Here is a 22,494-nt window from a genome sequence, read left to right as displayed (position 1 = left end):
TGTATATGGAAAAAATCCGGGAATTCTTATGAAATTTTATCGAAACTCTGGGAATTTTTTGAAACATTTCCTCTTTAATAATTTTGCTCTCATATTGTAAACAATCGGCAAGCCAAATATTGAATATGCAATACAAATTCTTTATTGTAATTTTTAGCGATAAAAAAAAATGAGAATGTTTGTGAAAAATATTCATCTCCCGCAAAACTATTTAGTTTTTCTCAGTACATATGCAAATCTAGCACTTGAAACTTAAGTGGCTCCGTGTTTTTCCTTCATATGAGTGAAAAGCATTAATGAAAAAATATATACGAAATCTTATTTAAGAAATATATGAAAAATCTTATTTTAGAAAGTTGCACCGAGATATTCTCTTGAAAATATTCTCCTTATTTGAAATTTTATTCGGGAATTGTTTTACAAGACTTGAGTAGACACCCTGCAGTCGTAACTCGGATAGGTCATATAGATAATGTAATAAGTTACATTTTGATTAATATAATGACGTAAGTCACGTTCAAACGCATCGAGGTAAATTCGCAGCAGCTGCCGCTGCCGCTAATTACGAGAGCCGAACGCAAACAGTATCCTGCGCTAATCTCGCGCGTAACGGTACATGCGCCGCTAGTCGCTGCAGTATTTCCGGCATTGCGCGATCGTTAATATTATCTCACGCTTAATAGCGTTTATTATGCGATATACAAGATCCCAAGCCTTTATTACACCGCGACCAGAGGGATCCTACGGATACAAAAAAAAAAGAAATAAGGTTCACGTTCATGGAGATGATTTGCGCACGATATTATCAGCAATGTGATACACTGAAGTGAATTCCGGTAGAATATATATGAATTCCGCGAGGCGGAATTTTGATATACATAGTATTGAATTGAATAATCGCTATCGCTAGAGCACGCTAGACCACAATGAAAATGCTCGCAATTTTTTGCAGATTGTTTTTTTTTTTTTTTGCAGTATAATTTTCAATAATTTGTTGTTAATTGATTAAATCAAAGTTTTTAAATACGATTTTTTGGACGAAAAAAATTTAGCACTATAAGTTACATAAAAATATATTTTACAGCATTTATTATGAAGCTGGAATATATTTATTATTAAAATTAAAAATTACACACTTCTCTTTTATTGCATGTTAAGGATTATGCATTTGTTTATTGAATAATTATATAATACTTCTTTGTAAAATATAATACGTATATATAATTATTATTGAATAAAAATATCGCATGTGACATTTTTACATGTCAGTACATTTCACGATTACAAAAATTATATTGCAATTTTTATTATAATATTTTCTTCCCGTGGAAATCTTTATTTTTTACAAAATGAGAACAGTGTTTCGAATTAGACCTTCTCAGAACTATTTATTTATGTGAAAGAAGGAGAGAAATTAAATTTCTTTTTTTATTCAAATTTATTACTCCTTTCCATAAAAAAAAAAAGAAAACCCCGTTTTATGATATCGCTTCATTTCCACATTCGTTTTCCGTATTCGACGACCATTGCTGCGACTGTCGCAGCGCGTAAACTTATATCCTCGCTCGGTGAAAGCCATTGTCTCAGCCGCGAAGGGCCTCGCCCTAGCATAGTACGCCACAGTGTCGGGATGCCATCACGCATCGACACTAGAGGCACACTCGCACACTGCACTTCGATACGGACGGACGCGTGAACGCTGGGGCTAGAATACGAATGCTGTGACCCAGGCGCAAATGTATGCGACGCACAGCCGCTTCCTTGTAAACAAGGGGGCGCCGTGAAACTGCAGCCTAGGTCGAGGCCGTGCATAGTCGCGAGTAGATGGGTATACGCGGCTGCAATTGCATGCAAAAGAGTTACGCCATGTCGTCCCTCGAGAAGTGGACATTGATACTTTAGCTTTGCAGGATCTTCTGGACACCTGGGAATAGAATTGATTTTGAAATAATAACAATAATAGTATGAATGAATATCAATACTTTTCATAAGGGGACAATCGTGAAAAAGCATTTTATAATATTACGGATTTTTAAAGAATTGTATTTTTTTAATATATATAAAAAAAGTGTCAAAAAAATGCTGAAATAATTTGGTTCGGAAAAAAATTGAAAAAAAAACCCGATCAATTGGATTTTAATCAATTCATATAGCGATATCAATACGTGATATTTTTATAGCATCTTGTGAATATCCGGAAAATAAAATTGAATTAAAAAAAAATAATAGTATGAATGAAGTAGTAGTATGAATGAATATCAATATTTTTATAAAGCTGACAATTGTGAAAAAGAACTTTATAATATAAATTATATATAATATATAATATTTTTAAAAATTATATATTTTTCTAAATGCAGAGAGAAAGTATGTCAAAAAAATACTGAAATAATATGATTGGGCAAAAAACTGAAATAACTTGGATCAATTAGATTTTAAACGGCTCATTGCGCTACTTTTGCAAATTAACAATTAATAAATTGATTTTCGCTTTGTTAGTTCGATATTAATTATGCAACGCACAATCGGATTGGATTGTTCCAAAATTATTTTGCGCGATGGAAAATATACGTGCAATATCATTCTAATTCGGGGATTATACTTTTGTGTATTAATGTTACATGATTAAAAATTACGAGGATCAGATCAAATAAATAGACGTTTATTTAACTCGCTACGTCACTATTACCGATTTCAACTCACATCAACAAATCATCATGCGATTAAAACTCATATATCATATGAACTCAATAATAGGTAGATATATCTATTTTTATATTTAAATTGCAGATTTATTTAAGAAAGCATATAATAAAAATTTTAAAAACTTATTTTAGTTGTATTTACAAATTCTCTCTAATTTTACCTGGGATTTTGAACGAAATCTGAAAGATCGGGAAATTCTCTGGGAATTTTTTAATGACATATGTGTGCATGTACCACTTAATTTAAAAAAAAAGACGATTAAATAATTTACTTATTAATTTTGTGTGTACAAACTACTGCGTTTTTAAACAAAAAATCTCAATAGCCGAAATATGTTCAGCGAACAATTCGCGCATTTTTGTTTTTCTCACGAGATCTCAGGAAAGCGGTACGCGATCCCATTTCGCTTTCTTCCGGGAGCGTCCATCGTCGTGTCGAACACGCGCCAGTGCTCACCGACAATAGGGTGCACCATCAACTCATTTCGCAAGTACACGTAGATTCACACTTGCGATAACAAGGACAACTGCGCCTCGTTTCCGCGGCGTAAATTGAGATTTGCCACTTCACTCTACGACTGTTCTTCTCTAATGGCCTTTGTGTTAATATAAGAGTTTGATAAATATCGCGGAATAGAATTATTTATTTAATAATTGATAAATAATTGATGCGATAATTTTGACGGCATTATCATTTTGTATGTATGCATCGAAATAAGCACATTTTTCCGCTTATTAAATCATGTTATATATTATATATTTATGTTTCGACATTAGAGAGAACAATATAGTTATATACAAAATTGCAGTTACAATCATTCTTTTTTAGATGACAAATGTAAATCGAAACGTCAGATTGTTTGTGGATAAATGTCGGTCCGGATTTAATTGTGTTTATTGTGTGGGAGTTGGACAGTCGCTAATAAACACATTGTCAAAACGAGCTGTATATATTGGTCCCTCGATATATTGTCGAGCATGATAATATCGTTAGCATCGCATAGTGCCGTTTATTCGAACGTGTATGCGGCGCTTTCGGTGCATTTACCGCGCCGCTGATTTCCGAACAAAGGCGAATAGGACCCCCGCGCGGATATAACGTAATCGATTTATCAGTAGACTGACTGACGGATTGTAGCTTCGTGGAAATCTTGTCAACTTTGAAACAGGCAATCGAACAGACAATGCGATGTTATGTTATCGTCGTTTTTTAAATCGTTTACATTTAACGCAGCAACGATTGTGAGTGAAAAAAAAGAGACTATTTGCTTTATTTATCGCCAAATAAATTATTATAATTCATGAGGAGATTTAAAGAGATTTAAGGACCCAGTCTATTTTAACGTATGAAAAATTGATGATCTTTATTTCTTTTTTTTTTTGCGGGAGAAATATGAAAAATTGATTTTTTTGACAATCTACATATGTTTTTATTTAAACAATATGTCAGTATTTTTAAATTGAAAATATTGAACTTTTTTTTTTATTTTACACGAGCTCCTGCGTAACGTATTTGATTCGACAATGATGCATGCTGCTTCTGGTGTAATCATCAGAAAAAAAATATTAATTTTATTCTATAGGATATTTTTGGGAGATTGAATCTAATTTCGTCAAAAAAAATTGAAAAATAACAAAGTAGTGCCATTTTAAAATTTAATATGTCAATTTTGCTAAAATTTCATTTTTTGAAAGTCAGTAAAATATTAAATATTAAATATTAATTTTTTAAAATTCTGATTAGGTTCAATATCTCCAAAAAAGTATTAGAAATAAGGAGATAATTTATATTTATTTACGCAAATATATGCAATAATTACGCAAATATATGAGAATGTTAAAACAGATATGAGAATGTTAAAAAAAACAGATTAACCATTTCTTAGATATAAATATTTTTGTATGTTAGTATCATGATTGACTTACTGGCTTCTACATCGTGCTAAAGCACTTTCATTAGCACGACCATACATAGAATGCATATCTGCCATTTCTTTATTAGATTAATATGCTGACATTTTCAGCACGATACTTTATAACTGTGTAATCACTAAATAGATCTGCAATTGCCGGTTGGTGACAACTGATTGATTGCCAGTGAAATTTTCTACCGTCAAATATATATTGAAATTGAATGAGAATACTCAGAACGCGATTATAAACACTGATGTAAACATGTCGCATGAGACATATAGAAGCTAATCATGATGCTAACATACAAAAATGTTTATAACTCAGAAACGATTGAGCTTTTGACCTATGTTTACTTTTTTATTGTGTGTCCTATCTACCAAATATATAATCTACATAAATATTGAATGTTTTTATTTTTAATACTCTATAAGTAGAATTACTTCCAAAATAAGCAACTCAATCGTAACTCTCGACTTTAAAAGAGGCGAACGACCATTCGATGATGTGTCATTATCTATTTGTTTACTCGTCCAAAAAAGCATGGCGGCTTTTTTCTTCTAAAAAATTTAAAATTATCGATAACGCAAAAGTATCTTTGTGATACAATGTCAATCGATTATCATCTTGCAATCTGATTTAAGCTCATATATGTTAAGTATATGAAGTATTTGAATAAGAGATATGAAAAATATCTCTTTTTTTTTGCTACATCTGTTTATCTATTAAGCTTTCTCATTTCCTTGATATAGTTAATTTGTCAGTTTAAGAGATTAACTTAATAAAGAAAAGAGATACAGAAAGATATCTTTCTTTTAAGCTTCTGCGCACATCTTTCGCAATAGTACTCATTGAATTTTTTTATATAAATATAAATCTTTGCTTCTCAGAGAGTTGAATTGACTGTTACGTAAAAAGTTTAATCGCAGAAAATTGAACTCCAAGTTTGATTTTCCAATTTATTCTTCTCTACAATGTGCTGTCGTTGAATTAATATCGTTAAATTTATTACATGAAAAAAGAAGGTATAATATGAGAAAAATTTAATTAGCTCGATTTGCATACCAAACAATTTTTCACGCGCGTGTGCCTCGCGTTTAATCATTTTAATTAAATCAAAATTATAAGCGCTATATCAAAAAGTGTTGATTTCCTAAATTAATTCCTCGAATATGAATTATCGTACATATATATATATATATGGTCAGCTAAGATTGTCACATACACGCAATAAACTGAGCAATCTTGCGACCGTTATACATATGTTATGCATGATTTACGTGAAAATAATTATGTTTTAAACGAGCGTAATTATATAATGATGCATTTGTAGATTTATGATCGTTGATAATTTGACTTGTCGCAATAGGTCGATCTTGAGAAAAAGTTGCACAATTTTTCTGAAAGAACGTCAAAGACGTCCGCTGTTGTCGCTCGCAAAAGTAAAGGCGCAAGGAATAGTGCGCCGAGAGCGGAATAACGGGGTTGTTCTTGATTGTCCTCGCGATGCTCGCACTGATGCCAGTACCGTTTGGTTCGCTCTACGACCGTCATAAAATCACATCGCGCGAGGCTGTCGGATTAGAATCGCTCAGGATTTTCTCTCTTTCTCCCTCTTTTGCTTCTCTTGACGTCCTTCTTCGTTTTTCTCCTCTCCACCTCACAACATCCGACGTATTCTGGCAGGGGGTTTCGCGAGAGACTAACGGTATACCTACGTCGCAAACTACGATCTCTCCTATATAGTTTCTTTCTCTCCCTTTGCCGGCGAAGCCCCGTTTCGTTCCTCTTTGCTACTCCTTTTTCATTTCTTTCCTGCTCCGCCTCTTCCTCCTGCTCCCCGTCATCCTTCTTCATCTCTTCCTCCTGTTTCTGCTCCGCTCCGTCTAGTTGGGTGCTGCTGCTACGCCCGCTTCTTCTTCTTCTTCTTCTTCTGCCTTCTTTCCGTAACGGTGACGTCGGCTTCCCGTTACACGTCCAGCCCGTCCGAACGAAGGAACAACCTATTCCCTTTCATGGGCGAGCTTCGTTGCATTATGGATGCCGAAAGAAGGAAAGATGCCAATGTTGGATGAATGTGCGTCCCATGTGTGTCTCTCGAAAATGGAAGTTTGCGCGAAAAAATACGATTTATAGATCTTATCCCCTATTTAAAGTTTGACATAGAGAAAGAAGATGCTAAAAAAATAATTAAATGATAATAAAATATCGATATTTATTTTTCTCACAAAATGTATGTTAAGTATTTTGGTTTACGTAGCTATAACAACTTTTTAATATAAATTACTTTAATATACATACTGAGAATATTGCCATAGAAAATATTTAATTCCAAAGAGATATCTAGAAAAATTTTACATATATATAAACTTATTTATTTATTAAACTTAAAGCACAATCAAAATTGAAGCTTTACAAATTGTACATTTCATATATCGATACAAGAATAATCTTATTGTTAGATATACATAGTTTTTATCCTCTATAATTAATTTATTGTAAAATTAGCTTTATTCTAAAGTTTTATTATTAAGAAAAAAAATGCTATTTATGTCGAGGCATATAATTAACAATGCATTAATTATTTTTTTGTTCGCTTACAGAGCAGCATTACGCGGCAGCTGATTCCAACAGTTCGACGCCCGCTAAAAGCTTCGTACCGTGTAAAGTTTGCGGCGATAAAGCCAGCGGCTACCATTACGGCGTTACCAGCTGCGAGGGTTGCAAAGTGAGTATCGTATGTCGAGGATATCCTTATCACAAATAAAATAAACAATTGAAACTGAATACTTCGGAACTTAAAAGCCAAAAGGTTATGACATTTACGTTAATTTTTGAAAAATAAACGTCAAGAACATCGCACTGTTTGCGTGAGTTTTCTTTGCGATCTTTGATCAGCTGATGTTGACAAATTGTCTAAAGAAAAATCTAATAATGTCTAAAAAAAGTATCTTCAGCAGCTATATTTAAATCTGTATACCTATGACTACTATGATGTGTTTAATTACATCGCCATCAATTTTATATCAATGACGCGAAAAGCAAGTTTCTGTTTTTTTCGCGACTTACTTGTAATAAGACCAATGAGAATTGGCAGTCATGATATTAGAAACAACATATCGTACGCGATTTGCGAGTTGCGCTCGCTGCTTCCGACACTTTGCGTGATATTCGTCGATCGATTTGACCTCACGACATGCGAAATAGTATTGTAGCTGAGTCAAGTGCAATTTATAGAGTTTCTCGATACGCAAGGATGCATGACGATCAAATAATAATCCGTGAAACGGCTCGTTTGCACTTCGGGGCAAGATAGTTATCTCGAAGGTCCAATCTACTCTAGCAATATGAAAAATTGATGATTTAATTTAATTTTTTTGGGGGGGAAATATTAAAAATTATTTTTTTTGACCTTTTACATATATTTCTATTGATGCTTACGATACATCAGTATTTTTAAATCTTGGATACTTAACTTTTTTAGTCAATGACGTATTGTTTAAGCATCGATAAGAACATATATATTAAAAAGATCAATTTCTAATATTATTAAAAAAAAAACAATTTCTAAAAATTATCATATTATTAGAGTAAATTGGGCCCTTGAGCATCGTGGGAGATGCATCTCTCGCCGTCTGTGTGCTGCTGCACATCTGAGATTTCAAACGCGGAAGCCCTAAGGCCAGAGTTAACGGTGAAGTGGTGCATTCCCGCATTCGCGTTAGCATCGAGAATGCACGCAGGCAGATGCTTTTATTGGGCATACACATACGCTTCCTAGCACGATTCTGTAAAATAATAAAGATAATCTAAGTTTGCTTAAAATTAATTGAGAAGAATCTTCATTGTTCATTTGCATTCCTGAGAAAGAAGGAGAAAAAGAGAGAGCGAGAGAGAAACGCGGTTTATCAAAAAATCTTCGCTTAAAAAAAAGAACGAGAGAGAGAAAAATTTGACGCCCGAGCACGTTTCCAATATTGGATGGATAGCATCTGTGCTTTTGTTTCTTCTAACATTTATATGTCAAAGCACGCATATACACGCAAGCGAATACACGGGAATATTTCGGAAATGAATATCGCACATTGACGCAGATAGCAATATTATGTCGAATTGGGAATTAAAATTATGCGAATGAATAAAATAAAGATGAAACTTATAACATATTTGTACAAACTTCTCGATTAATTTCTGATTCGTGATATTATAATTCATAATTAATTAATAATTATTTTTTTTTTTTTTGAATTCATAACACGATCTTCACGCGAGTAAATTGTAATTTAAAATGTGACATAGATTTAACAATGGAACAGCAAACTTGGCATTGTCCGTCCACGCGCGGATTATTACTACTGCACGGTCCGCCACTACATTTCTTCTGACCTGTAACGTTTTTACTACTGATTCGAGCGATGTGTGGGTTCGAGCACCCGTTTCTCGTTCATTGGAGGTTTTTCATCGCGCGATATTTATTGAACACAATTTGAACATACAATTTTTTGTCTCTAATTGCTCTATGATGTTATCATCCTATGATATACAAATCTTTAACAATAATATAGCGAGATTTATCAAACTAAAAAAAAACAAAAAAAAAACAAATTTTATCTGTCATTGTATCATGTGTTTCGTATTTTCTATAATCAATTTGGAATTTTTCCGTAGTTTTTTTATCTAAATTTACAATGTACTTAAGAAAATTATCACACACTTATCTCTTTAATTATTTAAAATAAAATAAAACAGTATTATTGAAATTAGCTTCCAAGAAAAATTCGATTAACGTTATCAAAATAAAATTAATTATACTCAGAGATTTATAATTCAATTTTATAGCATTATGTACATATTTTATTTTTTATAACGGAGCAATCATTATCGATAACAAAAAAACAGAATTGTCATTAATTTAATCGTTTAACTATAATTTAGCCGACTGGGAGCATTAATTAATTGACATCTATCATTTCTAAACTCGGCGCACATTTATCTCATGTCTTTCTCGTTTTGCTTTAATAACTATATGGCTGTTATACGCTTTTTCCGTCATCCGGCTGACGAAGATAAACAGACGGGCGCGATATGACGTATCGATTTTAGAAACAGGCTGAGACCGAGCGCCCCATCAGTTACCAGTAGTATCGACAGTTGCATTACGAGCAGCCGGCCCATATGATATTCCAGGATATTGGATGCACGTCAATATTGTTGTACGATGCCGTTATGAATATCTTTCATCAATTAGCACCGATAATAATAAGCTATCGAACGGATATTTTCATTGCTCGCAATTCGTACATATATTGGCGTTCTTCCATTATTACCGCAAATCAGCTTTTCGCTTTGTAATCAATTGCTGATTACATAATACACATTAACGAACATCAGAAGTTGAGGGCTACGGATTGTATTATTAAATTATTCGGATGTTGGAAAATAAATTAATATTATTTATTATTTTAAAATTTTTACATTAAAGATCTATTTTAGAGATTGATGAAAAGATTTCTGAAAGTCAATTTTTGTATGCTGTTAGAATAAACTGTGCTCTTAAAGAAGGACTTTATTTTGAAGGACTTTGAAAAATTTTAAGCTATTTTTTATTCAATTGTCAAAACAATTAATATCGGGAAAAATGCGACAAACGCACCAAAGTTACAAAGTTAAGAAAAATTAATTAATTTCTATTAGAAGGACATTCGATGATTCAACGAGAGACAATACATAACATACACAATTTTGTGTTTTGTGTATTAAATTATTATTGAAATTATTATTAATGATTTGTATAAACTTCGATGTAATTACAAAAGATTTTCACATCCAGAACAATGCGCGCTAATGATAAAGGCGCTCAAGAATTTTTCTCATGGATGTTTTTCATTATTTCTCTCTCTCTCTCTCTCTCTCTCTCTCTCTCTCTCTCTCGTTTCTGCTGAACTCTCAGTATTATAAAGAATGGCATAGAATGTCGTATTTTATACGTAGGGCGATATAATTAACCCCGGGATACGGTATGTGAGATCGTTATTAATAGCATTTCCTCACTTCCTGTTCAGGGTTTCTTCAGAAGGAGCATACAGAAGCAGATAGAATACAGGTGCTTGAGGGACGGCAAGTGTCTCGTCATCAGATTAAATCGGAACCGTTGCCAGTACTGCAGATTCAAGAAGTGCCTAGCCGTCGGCATGTCCAGAGACTGTAAGTACCCCGTGTTCGCGTGAAAGCAATTAACAATTTTTATACATCTTTAAAAAAATTGATAAATCCGAAAATATATCGCTATTGAAGAGACATTGAGTTGAATATTATCGAATATTTACGATTTCTTGAAATGCTGATTGTGTGATTTATTAAAAAAAAAAAAATTGATAACTCACATCGTAATCTTCCAAAAAAAAACGAGAAGAAAATTTTTGTTATTTTTACATGAACTGTAATATTCCTTTTAATCAAAAGATGCTACTGATCAATTAATTGCATTGATTCACGAAATTAAGATCAAGTAACTTGCAAATTATAAAATTATTTAAAAACGTATCGATTTAAAAAATTTTTTTTCTATCTTCTTCTCTACTTTTTTATTTATTAAAAAATACATATTAAAAAATTTTATAGACTTTTTAAAACACTTTCGATCAATTGATCATCTAATCAATTCTAAAACGAATAACTGTAGGAAAAGAGCGGAGACTCTTTTCTTCAACATGACAAGAAACAATATTCACGCGGGGATTATGGAATAATTCACGAGTTATGCTCATATATGCCAAATGTATAATCTGACGACGAGTCGACTTTGATTTCCTGTTCGTGTATCGAGCTTGCGAGGATCAACGACACCGTTGGAAATTCAAACAGGATTCTACGAGGTCGCGGTCTTAACCGTCAGTGATGCAAAATCTACACCCATGCCGAGAGAGCAAAGTAAACCAAAGGGCCAGGGCGTGTACATAATTAAATGCCAGAGTTCTCCAAAGCGCGATACCGGTCTACGTGTTTTACGTTACACGACCTGCTGGTACTGCTTATTATCGTGTCACAAATAAACAAGTTGCAACGAATTCTCCAATGGACCTCTAATTTACTTCGCCAGTTATAATCGACGCAACGGAGTATCTTTTATTTGAAGTCTTAAAACACAGCTTTCTAATAAGATTCTCGTCTTATTTATTCCTGCGAAATGCGATTCGCCAAAGATTTCTAATCGATCGCAGTTGAAAGAAAACTATAAAAAAACGCTCGTTCATTCTTGAATATTATATATATGGATATATCTAAATATCGAACCATTAATGTCACGCGCATCTCTTTGCAGCTGTGAGATACGGCAGGGTGCCGAAACGCTCCAGGGAACGCGGCCCCGAGGACACGATGGCGACGACCATGTCGACGACGACGACAACGACAACGACGACGACGACGATGGCGGCCATGGAAATGCAGCAACTTACCACGCCCGACACCGGCAACAACAATGCCAACAACAAGAACAACAATAACAATAATAACAATAATAATAATAACAACAACAACAACAATACTCAGAGTCAGAACGCAATCTCGCGAGTAGCACCTGCCGCGGTGGTCGAGGCTGATCAATCGGACGCCGACGTGAAACAGCTGGCTGTATACGACGTGATTCATCAGGTGTCGCAGGCGCATCATGCTCACTGCGGCTTCACGGAAGAGTCCACTAGAGGCCTCACGAGAAAACCCATGATAATACCGGTGAGCCATTATAGAAAAAAAAATTAAGATTAATCCATTGTGACCTAGAAAACCGATTTAAATTATGAAACTCGTGCTTATAAGTAATTAAATTTAATAACATTTAATAACATATATTATAGAAGAGAATCATATATTTTAATTTCTGATAAACATTTTTCAAATTGAATGAAAAAGAATACTTTCGTTATAAAATGTTCTATCATATTTTTTTGTACGAAATGAAATTAGTTTAATTACTAATAATTCATTAGCGCGAAGACTTCTCCCTCTGAAAATGGCAGAAAATCTCGCAGGTCTGTTTGTAATCTTGCTGATTAGGCGAGTAATTCTTCGCAGCCTGCTAGCCCGGAGGACCCGGAAGCCGCGTCCTCAACTGCAGAGACGGTCGAATCGCAAAGGATCTGGCTGTGGCAGCAGTTCGCCACGAGGGTGACACCATCAGTACAGAGGGTGGTGGAGTTCGCGAAACGAATGCCGGGATTTTGCGAGCTCTCCCAGGATGATCAACTGATCCTAATCAAAGTCGGTTTTTTCGAGGTGTGGCTCTGCCACATCTCAAAGATGACAACCGACAATTCGATGACCTTTGAGGATGGCACCTACTTTACTCGACAGCAACTGGAATTGATGTACGAGGTGAGATTGGAGCTTCTTCTTCCTCTTAAAGTGAGAATATTTAATAATAAAATATATTGTGTGAACATCTGAGAATATTTAGACCAAGCTGGGCTTGTATTACAATCGTCGTAGTTTTCTTTATTATACTTTGATGATCTTTGACAGCCCGACTTCGTATCCGCGTGGATGCAAGTCACGTCGTCGTTGAACGCCCACCAATTGACGGACACCGAGCTGGGCCTGTTCTCGGCGGCAGTGCTGCTGAGCGAGCGACCGGGACTGAACGATGTTAAGGCCGTACAAAGGCTGCAGGATCGTGTGTTGGAGGCGCTGAGGGTGCAAGCGGCGCGTCCTTCCGGTGAGGGATCCGGTGGCTCGGTCACCAGCATTTCACAAAGGATACCCGAACTGAGAGCGCTCGGCGCTAGGCATGCCAGCCTTCTCGATTGGTTCCGCAGAAATTGGACGAAACTCAAGTTACCGCCGCTGTTCGCCGAGATATTCGACATTCCCAAGTGCGAGGAGGATTTGCAATGAAGAGAGGTAATTAACCGATTATGGGACTTACAACAAGATAATCTTTGAATATATGAATATATAAATATCAAACGAATCGTATGAGTAAACTCTTCTGATATATATATTTTCGCGGAAAGTCGTCAAATAATTATTTTTTGTCATTCATAATAATAATGTTTGCAAAACGAAAAGATGAACTTTTATGACAATTAAGTATAGTAAATACTTTAATATACATTAAGCGATTTACATTTAGAATAATAAGCTTATAGATTGCTTTTAATGATTCCTGCCTTGTTTCTGTCTCTTTGATAGACATAAGGTGCAATGAGATGATTCAAGATCAATGGTATTGATACCAGATACTGGCAAGAAACCAAGTTGCCCAGCGCTTATTGAAACTGCTCTGAATATCTAGTGAATCATTTGTTTTGATTCATAGAAGCACGATCACAACGTGATCTGAAACTGAATGAAGAACAAGCGATGGGAACAAGAAATGAGACATATCTCTTGTGAGTGAGGAATGAAGATATTGTCTGTCGCAAAGAATATTAGCTAAATTAAAGAGAAAAGAAAAGCAAAGCCACGGTTAGTGACAGTGTCTGTGGTCAACTTTCGTGATCAGTTTTCGCTAAGAGATATTTTGATCGCTTAAAGAATAACGGGAAACAAAATATCTTCGATTGCAAGAGGTTCGTAGAAAGCTTGAATATTAGAAAATTGAGAAAAATAAAGAAAAAGAAATATATATACATATATACATGAGATCATCGGTTGTCCAAATAGCGATTATGTAAATTTCCAATGGCGGTCTTTTGAGATACTCTCGCTAATTTTGTTCCCAAAATATCTGGATCGTTCAAATAATAGAAGATATTTGGAAAAGGGCATTGAAGAGATTATATCTTTAAAAGCCACGCAGGCAATAGGACGAGTTTTGAGAAGTTTTCGTGCAAGTTCGAGGGAAGGCAGGCGCAATTTGCTCAAATTCAACGGAAATGGCTTTGTACTATTCGCCAGGCAATACCACACGCATACTGCACGCGTGTTTCCGGACGAGTGTGTGTACTTAATAAAATACTCAATCGATGAAGGAGGCATCTCGCGCCGCGTCAAGTAACAGGTGGCTGCTTTACCCGCCGCGATGACGTATGGCCAAGCACAAATGCATAAATCGTGTGTCATGAACATTCGTTCATGCTCAAGATTTTATCATTTTTTTTTCTGCGACTATGTCTAAGATTTAAGGATTTAAACATACAACGTGCAGCACTCATTCGAGCGGCTTATTTCTCCAGAATGGAAATCGGCCAGATGATACAGATAGCATCATAGCAACAGCAACACCAACTCAACGGACATATCAGATATTAAGATTACGAAGTGTTCCCCTCTGTATTAAGCGTCGCCGAGTACATTCGTATCCCTTACAGGAGTCAGGATCGGTGAAATTTTGATGTTACAAATATATACGCGGTGATCGATTTCAAATCACATCTCATGACAGCTTTTTCTCGGATTGCGTGCGCTTTCTCTTTATTACATATTTTATAATTAAATCGTATATAATTATACATAATAATAATATAATTATTACTACGCATTTTTTAGAATTACATTCCAATTTTTAATTTCACATATTTTTATGTTTATAAAGTTAAATATTATATATCAGAATATACATTTTTTTCCTGTTTTTCTAAAAAATATTGAATTTACCGAAATGTCACCGATTTCGATCTCTGGATTTGTCGCGACACCGAAAGAACGATGAGTGACTGTACGGCTACATAAAACATAACGAAACACACGCGCGAGCGCGCATATTAAGCAACTATATATTTATCGTGCGTGTAATTGATGAAATCATATACAAGACGAGAGAGGAGGCATATACAAATTTCACATTGTAAGGCTCGAGATCTTTATAAAACGTATCTTCTTATAGATGCATTCGCTACTCGAATCTCAATCTATGCAATCTCTATTTTTATTACTCGACAAGTAGAATAGCGAATTATATATGTCGATATAATTGTGTATGTATGTATCTACATATATATATATATATATACACACACACACACACACCACACACACACACACACACACACACACACACACATACACAATTATATATCATTGCGTAGCGCTTCGGGAAACCGTTCCGGACGGAAGTGCGCGAAAAAAAAATCGAAACGCACAAAATCGGCGATTCGGAGATTATTAAAGTTCCTCAATTGATTACGCGAAATATTTACTGACGAAAAAACACGCGTATATGTATTTCACATACGTAACGGCATATATAATACATAGTATATCGGCGCACATGTGCAACGTCCAGAAAACTCTACCTAAGTCGCGCTTCCGCGCGAAACAATCCGGAAGCGAACGCGGACCGACTCTTCAAACTTTAAACACTAATAACTCTCTGACAATGACTAGCGTAATCCATAATGATATATAATCGCAATGTATGCGTGTGTGAATATGCGTGCATGTTGCGTGAGTGTGTTGCGGTGTGTTTGAATATGTGTGCGTGAGTGTATATGTGCGCACGAATGCATCGAAATACTCATTCATGAAATAAAAGAGAAAAAATAAGTTTATTAATATAGATATCACTGTTTTATCTATATACCGGGCGTACTTAAAGTATGTAATAACGTGATCCGGTTTATTATCGATATCACTCGAATTGAAAGAGGAATCGGAGATGCTGTTTTTGCGATATTAGAGAAAGGAAGAAAAAAGTTTTCAATCTTCGTCATTCTATCTCTTTTTCTCGCTTTCTCTCTCTCTCTCTCTTTCTCTTTCTAAGCGCTCACATCAAGTTGTGAATAAACATATCATACTTAATTAATATATTGAATAAAGAGGATATCATCGTTTAATATAATAATAAAAATATATACAAATATATATAGGAGAAATATATATATGTATATTGCAAAGGAACATTATTGAAACTATATTACAAAAAAAAGTAGCTATTAATTATCGCGTTAATGTCAAGCGAATCGCAAGATAGACCGTATCGGCGGTTACAAGCCAACAATCACATAGTAGTTCTCTCGCTTTTTTATTCTAATCATCGTAATCGGCAATGGAAGTTCTTTCGTGATCCAGTATGTCGAGTATGCGTAACATTTATTGATCGTCATATATATAATTTTTTTCGCTTTCTATTCAATTGTCGCGAGAAAAGAAAACTTGATTGAAATTTCCGGATTTTAGAGATAGAATTCTGGAAAAAAGTATCCGGATAAAATCCGGTGAAAAGAATCGACATCGATGTGTTAAAATTGGAAGATAAAGTAGTGTAATTTTTCAATATTAAGGAAGATGACAAAAAATTAAAAGGAAAAGAAATAAAAAGAAGAAAGAATAGGAAAAGGAAAGCAGTGATAAAAAAAGAAAGAGAGCGTCTCTTAAGCACATTAGTTTTTTTTTTTTCTACATCACTGTATTGGCAATTGAGAAATATATAATAAACATATATAATGATGAGAGACATGAAAATATAAATATAAAAAATAGACAAATAAATATTGACATATTATAAATATTGCAATTTTTCTTCGCAGAATTGACACTTTTTTCTCATAATGCACGATTGTATTCTTCAAAATTTCTAGTCCCACGAAAATTATTCACTGAGGAGTCAAACAATCGAAAAGATATTTTAACGCAAGCGTTGCTGGATTTAATATATATATATATATATATATATATATATATATATATATATATATATATACATACATACATACATATACTGGGTGTCCTGCAAAGATTGTGCCAACGCTCGTGAGCGGGTAGAGCACAGTAAATTGAACAGAAAAGTCCTTTATCATTTTTTTGATCTGAGCTTTCTTTTCGTTTTTATACGATGTTAAAGTTAACTAATCAGCTCTTGCCTATATTTCCGTTGTAGACAGGCGCTGATTAGCTAACTTTAACATCGTATAACAACGAAAAGAAAGCTCAGATCAAAAAATGGTAAAGGACTTTTCTGTTCAGTTTACTGTGCTCTACCCACTCACGAGCGTTGGCACAATCTTTGCAGGACACCCTGTATAATTAAACGGCCAAACACATCATAGTAATAATATTAGTAATATTGTATCATTATGATAAAAAAAGATAATTCTTTCTATCTGTCTCTAACTCATAGCGACTGCGCCGATCAATCGTCCTTTGTCATCCTCGAGTAGAAAGTGTCCCTCTGTGTTATTGCCAATCGTTCGCGCGCGAATCGATGGTGCTCCATCTTCGGGGACTTATCCTGAAAGATTCTTTCACTCTGATTTCAGCGATCCTTCAATTTTTCATAGCATAAATGTGATGATTGACCGATACAATGATAAAAAAAGAAATGCATCGACATTTGGCTTTTCATTTTCTTGGCCCACTATCGAGATTTTGTGTTGAAGAATCTTTTCATTTTGAACTTGCTAAACGGATTAAAAGAGACAATCTTGTCCTTCTTTCTTTTTCTCCTATTATTTTCTTCTCAATTTTATCTTTTTCCTTTTCACATTTTGGCTGAGACGCAAAAGATTCATTCACACTTTAGTCCTTTTGCCCGCCCTTTGGCTTATACTCCTTCCGCCATTTTTTGATTTTAATTTGAGATTTTTCGTTTCGTCTCTTTTAAATTTCGGGAAGAATCGAGATTTCGGTCATGGTGCTATAATATCTGTACATATACTTATAAAAATCGTTGGCATAATCAATATCGTTATTATTAATAATATTATTGCGGTTAAAATCTAATTATTATTGCTGTCCTTCCTACCGCTATTATCATTATCACCCATATGTTTATTATCGTTATTACTATCATATTATGACTATTTTATAATGATTATAATAATTATTGATATAGATATTATTATATTAATTGTACTTATAACACACTGATTATTATCTATATCAATGTTATCGTCGGAGGTGCTATTTAAATTGAGCGTATGTAAAAAAAAGAAAAGGCAAACGTTAGAAGAATAAGATGATCTAAACGGTTTTCGAAATACTTCTGTGAATTCCGCCCGTACAGTTACTAAAATTAATACTTAATATTTGCTCTTCTGTTTGATATCCGGTACATGCGCTGTCGCGTGCATATTAAGTACACCCGTTCTCTTCGATACGCATTAAAAGCAACAATATATATATATATATATATATATATACATAAATGTACGGAACGGCTTCAAATTTGCGCGATGAAAATCTTTTACCAATATATAAAGCTGTCAAGATTTTTCTCCAATTTAATCCATTGTTAGAAAATTTAATCGAACGTTATTTCGTTTTTCTAAAAACTTTTGAATATCTAATGTCGTTTCGGTAAAAAAATACTTTTTTGATTGAGGTTTTGCATATATAATTGAGTTCAAATTAATTGAACTTAATTAATGTTTATTTGTCATAAAATTTGACGAAAAGTTATATAAATTGAATTGCTAATTTCAGAAACTATTAATATCTTGCCACACTTTCGATTTGCGCAAATTTTTATCCACCATATACCATACGTATGTGTAAAGAATGATGAAAAAAAATATGAGCATTATTTGAAAGTAAGAACAGCAATACAAATCGTCCAAAAGGATTTTATCCGATATCTGCGGCATTTAAAGGAATATATTTATATTCATAATTTCTTTAGTTTATATCATAAAGATAAATCAGAGAAAAAAAATGATTGCTCGAATATATTTCGTTATTAAATTTAACTGATGGTTATTAAACTTCAACTCATAAATTTTTATTATTAAATGTTTGAAATGAGATATATGTAAGCAGTGGTCAACGTGTAAATAGTGAGCAATACTTTCTCTTCAATTTAAGATATTTAATATTTTTTTTCATTAACATTTTCACAATATCTCTCATTATCTTTAAAATTGATATCATACCAATAAAAAGAACTTCTTTTAATTTATTAAGAACTTTAAAAAAGAATAAAATATATTATATAAGTAAATCTCTCTTTCTACAAACACAAAAAACTGAGACAGCAAGCCTAGTTGTAATCAATACTTATTCCTATTTATGTTGGCCACTGTACATACATGCATATACAAAATGTTTCAGTCGTTGCGCACTTTTTTACGACTTTAAATCTGACGAAAGAAAAATCGCTCTTTTAGTGAAAATTGCTGTTTAATTAATTAAGTCTTAAATTAAAATTTTATTTAAATAGAATCTTCTCTTTCACTTAAAATTATATCAAAGATAAGAGATATTATTTATTTGTATATCTATGGATTAATTCACGAGAAATACTTTGATTCCATTAGTTCGCAACTAAAAAAAATTATTTAAATGTTTTGCTAATTTTGAAATTTTTGATTCTATCTTGAAGTTGTTTTTTAAAATTTAGCCGCTGGTAGCACATCGTATACATTATTTACGAAGACGAGGACGAGGGCGACGACAAGGATGATGGTATCGGCGTGTCAAGGGAGGTGGGAATTATTTTTAAAGAAAAAAAAATATATATATTACATATACTTATATTATATGTATAAAATATAATATAAACGAGAAGATAATGATATTAAGGGTAAATAATTACGACAAAAAAAATGACTGCTCTATACTGCTAAAGTACAAATGTTTTCATTTAATTATTTTATAAGATGATATACCGATTTGTTACGATTCGCGTTTATATCTTGCATTTAGCGCTAAAAGCGATCGTCATGAGACTCGGGCTTTTATTTGTCTCATAATGAGAACGTCGCATATTGAGATTGAGAATTTGAGACTGTGCATTTAGGATGCTAAATATGTGAGATACAAATGCGGGTCTAAGTTTATGGCGCGTTGGCTTGGACACACATACATACAGTCTGACGCGCGTGTATCTATATCTGTATTTATTTGTTAATCTTCAAACGTGAATGTATGTGTGTGTGTGTGTATGTGTGGCACGTAACTATATAAGGGCCACACGTATATATTCATACAGGGTATTGCAAAAATCGCACGCTTCTTGACGACTACAAAATATCTTTAATCAATCTGATGTCGATTGTTTCTCTTTTAGGTAAATATTAAGATTTTGTAATACCATAATTATTCGTTTGCTATAATATTCAAAGTTAAATAACTGTATAATTAACCGTGAAATTAAAAAAAAATCGTACCACATATCATAGAATTTTTATCCGAAATAGTAATTAACTGGAATTAAAATTTTATCATTTATTCGCGATTGCTTGAGTATTTTAATTCACGTTCGGAATTTTATATTTTTTAAATTCTTGGTAATTCTAGTTTTACAATTTCATGATATCGATAGATATTTCACGTGTATGGAAAGGAAAACTCGACCCTACATTTAGTCGAATCGGAGGAAAGCATTGAGTAAGCAAACAAGCAAGCAAGCCCGAGTTTTGGGATATCCTGTATATACATATATAAAGCACGCATATTCATACGCACATAAACACACATATCACATAACATATTCTTCTATTAGTATATTTGAAGGCATGATATGCATCCTCTCCATTTCGTCCATTTCACGAAGGACGAGATAGTAATGCTCGATTTTCGTCGACAATCATAAATAATTGCGGTGGCGTCTCTCCGGCGATATTCCTCCAGCAAAAAGAAAAAAACAGATTATTTTTTAATTCACATAGAAGATACAGAGTAATTCAAACCTGTGGCGCTCGATTGTATGAAACGAGTTATTGATCTGTTAGCGTTTGTTAATACATAATTCACAAAGTGTAATTTATTGATTCAACTGTTTTCACAGTTTATATAATTTATCTGTTTTTATATTTTTTTCATTCCTTAAATCTATTAAGATTAGCTTCTCAGAATTTTAGACAATCAAAAAAAATTTGTCTTTAAAAAATAACATTGACTCTGAAAAAAAAAAAAAAAATTTCGTACAATGGAAAACAGAAAAAAAACCTAAAATTTTAAAATTACAATTATTATTTCTCGCGAAAAAATATAATATTTTCAAAATTCGGACGACATATATTTGAATCACGTTGTACGTATCGTAAGTCATATTGATGGAAAATTACAGCATATCATTAGGTTTTTCTACATTCTGACTAATATCGCACTTGTAGCAACATTTCATAGAAATACCGATATACTTGCGGCGTAACTTATCATTGGACATATTATAAAATGTGAACTTTTTTTCTGTATCAAAAAGATCCTAGAGCGAGTGCTATATAAAAAATTTTGCTTTAAATTCGTTGATTTATATTATATTTATAAATTAAAAGTTTTTCTCTCTCTCTCTCTCTCTCTCACACACACACACATTAGGATTGCTCATTATTAATCCTCGTTATAATATACAGCGTTATAATGTAAATATAGCGAAAAAGTAAAATATTCGTCAGTTCTCCAAAGTAGTATTGATTGACTACAGAATCGCGTTTTTAGGTAGGATCCCTCATTCTTCTTCTCATCCTGCTTTCTTCCCCATTATCTGAATTGTCTATAATTGAAAAAAAATCGCGAGGAATTGATTCCCCTTATTATAAAAATCGTTCGATTACCTACGAATACGCGAGTGCCAATTATAAGACTATAATCACTAATGCGTAATAATTCATAGAGAACGAGAGGAAAGCGTGACAACGATTCCCACGAAAAAGACAAAAAAATTGAAGAACTTATTTATCAAAAATGTCTTAAACGCACATTTAAAAAAAAATAGAAATTATGTGCATAATTTTTTTCTTTTTTTCTTTTTGCGTTTAAGACAATTTAGAAATAAGCTTTTCAATTGCAGTAAACCGAAGGCGATTCTACTTAAGTGATCGCACACATCGAAATGCATATATATCTTTTAAAGCTGTATTAATATTTGATCGTCCATAGGATCCAAGATCCTTATGGAGGTGTATAAACGAATACAAATTTTGCCTCCGTGAGGATAGTGTAATACGGCAATAAAAGAAAAAGCGATCGTATATATTCTTTTCTTTTACCATTATGTATC

General features: G+C 33.4%; 1 protein-coding gene across 5 annotated transcripts in view; it reads left to right on the top strand.

Annotated features, from left to right (window-relative positions):
- Positions 1 to 22,465, top strand: part of LOC126848741 (ecdysone-induced protein 78C) — a 71,376-nt gene extending 48,911 nt beyond the window's left edge. For 4 of the 5 annotated variants that reach the window (XM_050589882.1, XM_050589879.1, XM_050589880.1 and 1 more), the window contains 6 exons: positions 7,220 to 7,344; positions 10,679 to 10,820; positions 11,938 to 12,350; positions 12,672 to 12,989; positions 13,137 to 13,514; positions 13,806 to 22,465. In XM_050589882.1, coding sequence (XP_050445839.1) covers positions 7,220 to 7,344; positions 10,679 to 10,820; positions 11,938 to 12,350; positions 12,672 to 12,989; positions 13,137 to 13,508 — 1,370 coding nt within the window. In that variant the 3' untranslated portion in view covers positions 13,509 to 13,514; positions 13,806 to 22,465. The remainder of the gene's footprint in view (positions 1 to 7,219; positions 7,345 to 10,678; positions 10,821 to 11,937; positions 12,351 to 12,671; positions 12,990 to 13,136; positions 13,515 to 13,805) is intronic. The other variant, XM_050589881.1, reaches the window with a different exon arrangement.
- Positions 22,466 to 22,494: the final 29 nt, after the last annotated feature.

This window comes from Cataglyphis hispanica, chromosome 4 (genome assembly GCF_021464435.1).
Source record: "Cataglyphis hispanica isolate Lineage 1 chromosome 4, ULB_Chis1_1.0, whole genome shotgun sequence".
In the NCBI taxonomy this organism is placed as follows: Eukaryota; Metazoa; Arthropoda; class Insecta; order Hymenoptera; family Formicidae; genus Cataglyphis; species Cataglyphis hispanica.
This window is presented reverse-complemented; position numbering and strand designations above follow the sequence as displayed.